General features: G+C 38.9%; 1 protein-coding gene across 1 annotated transcript; it reads left to right on the plus strand.

The window, feature by feature from the left end:
• Positions 1–525: 525 nt before the first annotated feature.
• On the plus strand, positions 526–2,995 carry LOC109639062 (lymphotoxin-alpha). The gene is made up of 4 exons (XM_020102333.2): positions 526–862; positions 1,907–1,937; positions 2,024–2,083; positions 2,261–2,995. Exons 1-4 carry the CDS (start codon positions 662–664, stop codon positions 2,671–2,673), a joined length of 705 nt encoding a protein of 234 aa, XP_019957892.2. The 5' UTR covers positions 526–661; the 3' UTR covers positions 2,674–2,995.
• Positions 2,996–10,842: the final 7,847 nt, after the last annotated feature.

Below are 10,842 nucleotides of genomic sequence, written 5' to 3' on the forward strand. Positions count from 1 at the left end.
TAGTACCCAGGATTATGACCTCAGTTTTGTCTGTGTTTAGCAATCAGATGTCCCATTTATGCATCTTAAGTGAAAGTGTTTGGAGGACCAGAAATGACTAGTATAAATAAGTAGTAGTAGTAGAAGTATAAATAAATGTGGAAATAAATAAATAAATGGGCCAATGTTGGCTCTATACCATCATTGTGAGGACATTTTAACTGGTTCTCACAAATTAAATTGGCTTTTTGGGTCTTACAACTTAGTTTAAGGGCTAGGGTTAGAATTAGGTTTAGGGTTAAACATTTAGTTGTGATGGTTAAGGCTAGGGTAAGGGGTCAATGGTTGTCCTCAGGAGAGACGTGTGTGCGTGCGTTGTAAAAAGCTACAAACATAAAGAACCCTGAGGGTGGTTGCATGATTCATGCTATATTCATCTCCGAATAATAGTCATCAGCTTCTGGTCTCTCTCTCTCCATCACAGGCTTTGGTTGCTTTGTCCTTTCAGTGGGAGGGTCTGTAAATTAGACTTCACAAGTTGAAAAACGTTGAAAAAAAAACTGTGCAACAACATGCTACGGATGTGGCATGGATTGCATGTTTGAGTCACGAGACTCCCACACCGTGGGCGACAGGCGCTGATAAATTAAGACGACTGGTGCGCGAATAGGAGACAGGCGGCATGGAGGAACACGTGTGTTGCTGTGGTGCAGGAGGGGAAGCCAAACCTGGAGTTCGTTATCAACGTACTTTCACTCAACTCGTCCGCCTCCAGCTCATGGCTCTGCTTACAGTCGTGTCGCTGCTCCTGCTCGCCTCAGCAGCCGTGTTTCTGCTGATCATGTCTGGCGGAAGAGGATGCGACCGCTCTCCGGACGGACAGGTAACATGACACTGCACCATTCACTGCGCTGCAGCGGCTCACAGAGGCGTCCGCTCATATGGTTATCCACACAGAGGGGCCATCAGAGAACAGAGGGGCCACCAGAGAACAGAGGGGCCGTCAGAGAACACTTATTGTTATCATTCATAGATAGTTAATGTAATTAGAATTACATTTGTATCTATTAACCGCTTCTAAATGAAATGAACTCGTGGTTTGTTTGTCTGATTTTTGCCCCCCTCTCTCTCTGTTGATTGGATGGTTCAGTCTTGTAGGTGCAGCAATCATAACTGTCACAGATTTTCGTTTATGACTACAGAGTACAAAGAAAATATCATGAATCACAACAGCTTAATGACATTTTTGAAGAAGTTTAAAACAGCCTGGATTCAGAGAGGGACAGATCAAAGCCATCTTGTAATTCTGTTGGTTTCGTTGCTAAGTAATGTGATTTGATCACGTCTTTGCCGTTTATCACAAGAAAATAAACATGAATTGAATTGAAAATGATATAATATTTTGTTATTTCTCTCAAATTTTCAACAATTATTCCTGTATGTATTTCTCTTTGTTTGTCCACATGTGCTTCTTACAGATTTATTCTTTTTTAATAGTACTAAACTAAAGCATTGTGGTTTTTCCCACAATGACAAGACATTTGCAGTGTATTTTGTGTATTTTATTTTATGCCCCAGACACAGCTTGGATTAGCCAGTGTGTAATATTGTAGTATTTACTTTCTATGATATATATTGTTATAGTCTGTAATATTATTATATAACTATTGTTCTTCTATTGTAATGGGCTCGCACAGGACATTGGAGAAGCAATTTAATTGATTTTCTTTACAGGTCGAAATTATAAAAGTATAAACTTGGGTCACTGGAGTCAGTTTTATAGTTATTCAAGTGAAACAATACATACGTATTAACATAGCACATAGTATTTTTTGTTGCATTTATCATAGTGGGTATTTAGGTCTGTGTTATTTAAAGTTTTGTACCATGACTGTTAGTTATAACAAATGAAACTGTTTGCCTACAGCTCATGAAGCAGCCTGACAATCATTTGTCAGGTAAGTATCTTGTTCATTTGTCTAGTGAGATTGACTTGCGACCAAGGAAGATGTGTGACACAATACTGTTTGAATCCTTCCCATAGGTATCACCTCCAAACAGCAACAAATTATTAACTTCAAGAATCCAAGTGCCATGCTAACAGGTAAAACATTAGGTGCATTAAGGCAATGTCATTGCAGACCAGCCTTTTTCTGTATCTATCTATCAATCTATCTTTCTATCTATCTATCTATCTATATATATAGATATATATATATATCTATATATATGTACAATCAGTAAATAGAAATAATGCCTTTCTTTCTGCTCTTATTCTCAGTTCCAACTGACAGTAACATTCATGAGGATTACCTTAAATGGCAGAGTAAGATTGGAAATGCCCACTGTCATGGAGGTTTCAACTACTTCAATGGGAACCTTGTGGTGCCCAGAAACGGCATCTACAGAGTCTTCCTGCAAATCACCTATCAGTGTTTGGATTCGTCCGCTCATATACTGAGACTCACCAACAATGTGTTATATTTCACAGATAGTTACAATGCCAGTTTGCCTCCTTTGCTGTCATCAGTCGAAACAATGATTTGTAGCATGGAGCAATGGGAAAAATCCATCTATACGGCTGGCTTGTTTAACCTGGAGGCTAACACCAGACTATTTGTGAAATCATCGAACCCCGAACTTATTGTTAAAAACGAAGCACTGGTGTTCTTCGGTGCTGAACTTCTAGCTTAGTAATCTGCTCAGACAGCTAAAACCATCCATGCCATATAAACCTCAGGAAACAAGTGAAGTCATGGTTTTCCTTAATTATTACAGTAAATTAAAAGTTAGGTACTCAAGGTTTTCTCTGTTTCATATATCTTTGTCATCTGAATATGATTCTGATTTGCAAAGGAATGTGATATGTTGGTCAAACAAAGCAAGCGATTTGAGGAGGTATCATTGAGAACTGTTGGGTTTCTCTATATTAAATAATATTTTCAGTTTTTGACCTTCTATGTAAAGTGCCTTGAGATATGATTTGGTGCTATACAAATAAAATTGAATTGAATTGAACATTTGGATCTGGAAATAGTGGTGCACGTTAGTATGTATTTTCTGACATTTCAAAGCCTCAAAAACAGATTGATGTTAGTTTTGTGCTGTTGGGTAGTTCAAAACCAGACACACTAAGAAACACCAGTTGTGTCTGAGATGGATTCTGTAGAGCCAATTACGAATTTCAGGTCTTTTGTTGCTGTGAGAGTTGAAATCTTTGAAAGGATATCACAGGCATTCATATCACATGGTCTATCCCTCTCAGCTCAGGTTAGGGGGTGGAAATGCAATCAATGTTTACTTCCTAAAAACACTGATATTTGGAACTGACTGAATGAACGCTTGAAATTTTGGGAAAGTAGACATGAGGTGAAGGATTAGAGAAAGAACAAATAAAAGGAAAATAAACAGAAGAAGAATCACAATCAGAGTATCTATTTCCACCTAGGTGAAAATAGTTGCAGCAGATGGCAGTTCATTTAGCCACAGTATTTACACCCCAGTTTTAATCCTGACCAGGCATGTTGCTGCAGTATGCCGTTTAAAAAGCGCCAAACATTTTTAACATCTGAAAAAATACTTTTGATTAGATTGAGATGAAGTCAGATCAGGTAAAGCGTAGAGAAGAGGTTGTGGTGAATAAATGTATCAAGCACAGGACTTAAACCCAGCAGACCCTGGTTTCAAGTGATTGGTCATTATTGCTAATAACATATATATTGTATCTCACAAGCATGTTTTATCTGAAAGTAATCAGTATTTTAAGATATTGGTTATTCAGGACATATCCTGTAGCTGTGTATGTAAGCTGCTCTGGTTGGCAAAACAATACAAGGCGTATTATTTGTTGCATCAGAATGTGTCATTAAGCAACCCAGAGGGTTAGAAAGGTGAAGGAAGAACTGGCATGGAAACATTCTTATCAGGGTTATTACCTGCTTGGCTATTTTTAAATAATTAATAAGAGCAGAATTACCAGTGACACAGGAATGTTTGCCACAGGAAGATCACTTAGAGATAGTTAATCTAATCATGGAGTAGGCCTATAGCAATAAAATTGCTGAGCGTATGAAGGAGTAGCAGTTGTGATACTCAACAATTTCTATATCTTGACTATCAATTTTAGTGTGAGTCATGATGTCTAAAATCAACATGTATATCCTTGGGTTATGTCACATAATATTTGAGATTTCCTTTTTGATACTATTTTAAAAAAAACAACATATATTATAACGACCATATAACATTTTCTCCTCCTCCTAATTTGGCTCACTAAAACTTCGTCATTATTCTACATTGAATTTCTGCCAATAGTTTCCTTTTATCTAAATCTTACACACTGGATCTTTAATCAACTTGTCAGAATTCATTAAAGGGGAGGCAAAGCTACAAGACTGTATTCAGAGTCTTAGTATTACTATGGGACAATATTATGTCATAAATGTGGTGATGTGTGTGGATGGATTCCTGTGTGGACAAAGGGATGTGTGTGGATGGATTCCTTTCACTGTGGAGTTTATTGTTAAGTAATATATATTATAATAAATAGATATTATTTTGGAAAAACGTTCTCTATTTTTACTTGTATGTTGCTGTTGTCTTATATAAACTTATTTAACAAGGTTAGAGATGTGGGTTGTTTTTATTTCATGTGTTATATATTTATGTAATCTGTGTATGGTGTACTAAAAGAAAATTTAAAAAAAATTAGATTAGAGAAACGCTTCATTGTGTTGGGAACACAGCACACACGGAACACAATACACACAGTGACCACACACGGAACAGTGGGCAGCCATGAAGGCGCCCGGGGAGCAATTGGGGGGTTTGGTGCCTTGCTCCAGGGCACCTCTGCAGTGCCCAGGAGGTGAACTGGCACATCTCCAACTACCAATCCACCTTTCATACTTTCTTGTCTGAACAAATCCTTTCCTGTAAATCCTGGATGACAGAGACAAGATTTATGCCAATAATATGCCAGTCAGCCTTGTTAATCAGTCATAGTTTTTTATTGTTTTTTTCCACATGTGCTCCACCCAACCTGGCTAAGTATGAATGTTTTCACGGTCATGGTATGTTCCTTAGGATATTCAGGATCTCTGTACTCTAAGCCCCCCCCTAGAAAGATAAAGGCTGTCATTGTCCAGTATGGCCTGCACTTGACTGAGTCAGCCTTTTTTATCAGCCTGTCCAGCCACTTGGTGTTGCTGTCAGTTATTCTGCTTCCCTAGCAGACAGCCGCATAAAAAATGACACTTGCCACTACTGACTGGTAGAACATGCTGAGCATCTCAGTACAAACATCAAACGACCTCAGCCTCCTGCAAGAAGAGGCTGTTCTGCCCCTTTCGGTGGAGGGCGTCTGTATTACCAGACCAGTCCCCCTTTTTTATTAGAGGCAAAACAATATTTGTCCTAAATTGTAGCTCTTGACTCCTTACAATCCTAGTCGCAATCTGAGATTGACCAGCCTGTCCAGTGGCCAGTCAGATTTATCTTTAGCCTCAGTGTACCCTCACGTTCAGCTTTCAACGCTATTGCGATCAAAAAGGCCAGTGTTTACCTGATGACTCCAAGGTTCAACTGAAGATTATTATTTTCCTTATAACAACCAGTCTGGCAGAGCTTAAATGGGATGGTCATGCAACTGTTCCTGGTCTCTACCCCCACCCCCACATCTCTCTCTCTTCTCTCCACTTATGTAATACCAACACATTATGTAATAACACTTTACAATGTAATACATTTTCACTTCATTATGTAATAACAGCTGCATTATGTGATAATCTGACACATTTTGTAATAAACAGCATGAACACAATATGTACTAAATGTAATGAATTATTACATATTGCAGTAGTTATTACAAAACATTTACACAAATATAATAACATGGTGCATTATGTTATAACCAACCAAAACGGATGTCTTCATTCATTGTTTTATAACATTGTAACAATTATTTTATGCATTCTAGCATGAATCATAGTGACTCAAATTAATTAAAAAAACATACTATTTGTTCAGTAGATTAGTATTACCTTCCATTGGTAATAAGTGTCACTGTATTCACTCACTCACACACACACACACACACACAAACATACACACACACACACACATACACACTCAATTAAGCCATTATGCAATGATGGTGCAATGAAAGGTGGTCCAGAAAAAGATAGAAAATGGTTGCACAAAAAAACCCAATATGGAACAGTACATAATTTCAAATCCTTCTTCTTTCAACTTCCGATATAATACTGTTTGTCAACAAAATGGATGAACCTTTTTAGAACAACAGTATTTTATTTATGTTATTACTTCAAACAGACTATGGCTTACATCTTAGAAATAGCCAAATATGTTCTATCTGTAGAAAAAAGTAGTAAGCTTAATTGAATATGCCTGGTAACTACTGTGAGCTATTCCAATGAACACATATTGTTTAAACAGAGTGAGTGAAAACACTATTTTCCTGTAAGAAACTTTCTAAAACCAAGCTAGGTTAGCTAGTGCTGTGGCTGTTAGCATTAAGGTTTGATCTTTAATATTAATCTCTTAACTTTTTTAATTAGTTGAGGAGCTAGCTTTCTCTAACTCTAAACGAGAAAACATATAAATCCTGCTTTGAGGATTAATAACATTTTATTCACATACCTTACAACATGATGCCTTCCATCTAGTGACTTTTGCAAACTGCAACCAAAAGTTCATGCTGTGTATTACCAAATGTGTCAGATTATTACAAAATGTGTCAGATTATAAACACAATGAAGTGAAATGTATTTTAAATTGTATTACATAATGTGGTGTTACACACCCACCTCTCCTTTCTTCCCCATTTTTCTCTGCTCTTCCTTTGCACTTTGTAACGTTGTTTAGATATGTGTTATACAAATTAAGTGCTTATTATTATTATTTGAGGATCATGTTCTTTGACTTATCAAGCTCTTTCAACACCATCCAACCCTGGGTAGTGAGAGATATGTCACGGTTATGGTAGTATTCTGTCACATTATGGTATTTTCTGTCACGGGTATTACATTTTGTCATGGTTATGGTATTTTGTTCTCTTTTATAAAGAGTGTATTCAAATTGCATTTTTGTTATCTTTGGAATTCATATTTTAAGTTTGTTCTATGTCCCCTCTGTGTCCCTCGCTCATGTTCCCTTCTGCTCTCCTCTGTGCTCCATCCTGTGTTGTTCTCTGTGTCCCTCTCCTGTGTTCCCCTCCCTGTCCCTCGCTATGTTCATCCTGTGTTCTCTCATGTTCCCTTCTGCGTTCCTGTATGTTTCACCCTGTGCTCCTCCTGCGTTCATCCCTGTCATAGTTATTCTATTTTTTGTTCTCGTTTATGAAGAGTGTTTTCAGTTCGGTTTCAACAGTGTTTTTGTTACGTATTGAATTCATGTTTTAGGTTTGTTCATTGTTCCTGTTTTATTTTGTAGTCCCTGCTCCCGGTGTGTTTTTCCCCATTTGACTTCCTGCCCTCATCATGTTCACCTGTTTGTCTTGTGCCACCTGTTCTGAGTTACCCATTAGTTCAAGTGTGTATTTAAGTCTTTGTGTTCCCCCCATGTCATTGTTGGTTCGTCATCATTTTCCCCATGTCTGTGTGTCTTGTCAGATATCGCCTCGACCTCAGTAAGTGTTCCTGTATTTCCTGTTGTTTCTCCCTTGTTTTGCCAGAGTGCACCTTTTGCTTTATTGAAGAATTCTTTCGTTACTTTTACCTATTAAATAAAGGACACTTTTTGTTAAATATTTAGTTCTGCATCTTGGTCCTTCCCTTTCCCTTTTTCCTACTCCGTTCCCACACCCCCAAACCTGACAAGATAAGCTGGAGGAGATGGGGGTAGATCACGGATTGCCTGATAGGATGACCACAGTATATGTCAGGCTGGGGAATTTAATCTCTGAGAGGGTGATAGGCAGCACAGTGTTCTTACACTGTACACAGCAGACTTTAAATACCCCCACAGCTAGTCACCAAAGGCAGAGAGGGCATTAAGATGGTGCACACTTATAAATACTTAGATGTGCACCTGTACTACAATCTGGACCAGTCTGGAGATACAGATGCCCTCCACTGAAAGGCTCTTCTCGCAGGAGGCAGAGGTCGTTTGAAGTTTGTACTGAGATACTCAGCATGTTCTGTACATTTCAGTGGTGGCTTTAATGGAAATCTTGAAAAACAAATGCAGATTTGACCGTCAGAACTGGCTTTGACCCAGTACTTAATGAAAAACTATTGTTCAGTGATATATCTGAAGTAGTGAACTCCACTTCATCAGACTTCTGCACCACATTGTGGTGTTGAGGACTGCCCTATTCACCCTATATATCACACTATTTGCATGGAAACACATTGTTAGGAATGTAGATCGGTACTTAGGCTTGTTTTGTATTTCAAATGTGGGTGTGTACAGCACTGAGTCATATTCCTCTCATATTCACTTCCCACTACAATGTTCAGTTTCATACATTCAAATACTTAAACTCAAACTGAACTGTGAGTTGAAATGAAAAAAATGGTGCTTTCTTTTAGATGTCATTACATTACAAGGGAGTCTACAAATTCTTTATGTGAACTTATTGCCATGGTCATTACTTCACTGCACAACCTGTGGACGACGGAGGTATGCGCTCTACTGAGTGCCATTCTAGTTGGAAATGTGCTGCCAGGTTGCTGTTATTTGTTAAGAAAAAAGGAGAAATAGCCTCTAGAATGCTGCCAGCTTTATCAAACATGTCATCAATAGTGATTAAAGAAACATGTGAGTCGTCTGAGATTTTATCTAGTCAGCACTTACAATTCCACACATTCAAACCTGAAGCTGCACAGCCACAGTCTCATCTGTTTGCTCCACGCTGCAGTGTATCAGTCTGTGTTGGGAGAAAGTGTATCGCCACTAGACGTCTGAACAGAAATACTTGAATTACTGGTTGAACTTCATTCTGACTGTCAAATACAAAAGATCCCTCTCTGTTTGCTGCTAGAGGGGAAACCCCAACTGATTCTGGGACCCACTGGAGAGATTACGTCACCAAGGTGGTCTGGGAGCACATGGGGATCCTCACAAAATAAGTTGTTTCTGTTAATATGATGCATGTGATATGGTTAAAATTATGTGACTGACAATAAGTGCAATAGACTGTCTGGCCATTTCAAACCTCACCTGCTGTTTTGGTCCATGTATGTGCAGCAGAGCAAAGTGCAAAAGGCCTTGGATGATGAAATATGGGTTGGATGGTTTGTGATGAGCAGGTCTCATTGCTCAGTTGAGCCAATCACAGTGACACATGACAACAACAGCCTAACAAATGGAAAGAGACTTTTCCAAGAAATCATTTGTCAGTCACATCGGTTTTGCTACTCACCCATTCACACACATACACTTATAGTTCATCTATGTGCAGCACTTTCTCTATCACGCACATTTTGTCGGCATAGCCGTCAGGGGCAGTTTGGGATTCAATATCTAGCCCAAGGACACTTGGCACGAGAAATGGGGAGACAGGGATTGAGCAGACCTTCTGGTTAGTGGACACCCACTCTATCTCCTGAATCACAGCAGCTAATGTTAACGATAAAGTGCCATGATAGCTTTCACTGTAATTCTAAGGGGAAGTACACAGGACAAAAACTCCACAACCAGATGAACATACAGGTTCAGCTCTGCTTCCTCTCTCTGGCAGAATCTATATTTGCATAAACATGATTTGATTGGCTGCTGTCTGCACTGCCACGAAGTTGAGATTTCGTCATCTTCTTGCACAGACAACACAACTAAAGTGAAGCACCACCGTGAAAATGGATTACATTTTTAAGTTTTATTAAGTTATGTGTTACATAATGTGGTGTTACACACCTGAATGCAGTTCACCAGCACACCAGCTCTGTGAGGTGTTGCTGCACATCTTCAGCCTGAGCCTCAATCTGGAGAGGTTACCCATCCTGTGAAAAACTTCCTGTGTGGTCCCGGTCCCAAAGATTGCTCATCCAAGAGAGCCTAACCACTACAGACCAGTCGCCTTGACCTCTCACATGGCGAAAACCATGGAGAGGAGTGTGCTGAACCACCTACGGACCCTTACGAGCTCCGAACTGGATCACCTTCAGTTCATGTATCGTCCGGGCATCGGGGTAGACGATGCAGTCCTGTACCTGCTACACAGATCCCTCTCTCACCTGGACAACCCGGGGAGCACTGTGAAAGTCATGCTGAAGGTCCTTCATCCCAACAGCCATAAGACTTTTCAACAAACACGTAAAAACAGTGTAATAATCATTCCTCTCATTTTTCTGTATCTACCTCCTACATATATAAATATATACAGTATCTATTTCATGTGCAATATTTATATTCAATCTTTAGGTGCCTGTGCAATACTTCTGAATTGTTACATCTCCACTCTCATGTGCAATAATCACTGTAATTTTTCTGGTATCTTTGTATATTGTTTACATTTTTCTTTATATATATATATATATATATATATGGAATGAACCTTGAATATACGGAATGAAACTTTGAATGAAACTTTGAATATATTGAATGAAGTCTGAATATATGGAATGAACCTTGAATATATTGAATGAACCTTGAATATATTGAATGAACCTTGAATATATGGATTGAAACTTGACTGACGTCAGACTTCACCGCAGTGCCTGCGGCCATCTTGTGTAACGTGTGGATGCTATAGCTTAAAGTGAGTGACAATGAGTTATTCCGCTCACAATCTCGTTGCAGCAATATTAAACTATGAGGACATCAGTAACACACTGGTGAATGCGTGTACGGCCCAAAATCCCCCCGATAGCCCGCCCAATGCCGTTCAACTGACAAGGAAGT

This window comes from Paralichthys olivaceus, chromosome 4 (assembly GCF_024713975.1).
Source record: "Paralichthys olivaceus isolate ysfri-2021 chromosome 4, ASM2471397v2, whole genome shotgun sequence".
NCBI classification, from domain to species: Eukaryota; Metazoa; Chordata; class Actinopteri; order Pleuronectiformes; family Paralichthyidae; genus Paralichthys; species Paralichthys olivaceus.

What these genes read in the sequence shown, in the direction of transcription:
- LOC109639062 (XM_020102333.2), top strand. Translation starts at nt 662, where the DNA reads ATGGAGGAACACGTGTGTTGCTGTGGTGCAGGAGGGGAAGCCAAACCT. An exon ending in GCCTGACAATCATTTGTCAG is followed by an intron (nt 1,938 to 2,023) that starts GTAAGTATCTTG and finishes TCCTTCCCATAG; the next exon opens with GTATCACCTCCAAACAGCAA. An exon ending in TCCAAGTGCCATGCTAACAG is followed by an intron (nt 2,084 to 2,260) that starts GTAAAACATTAG and finishes TCTTATTCTCAG; the next exon opens with TTCCAACTGACAGTAACATT.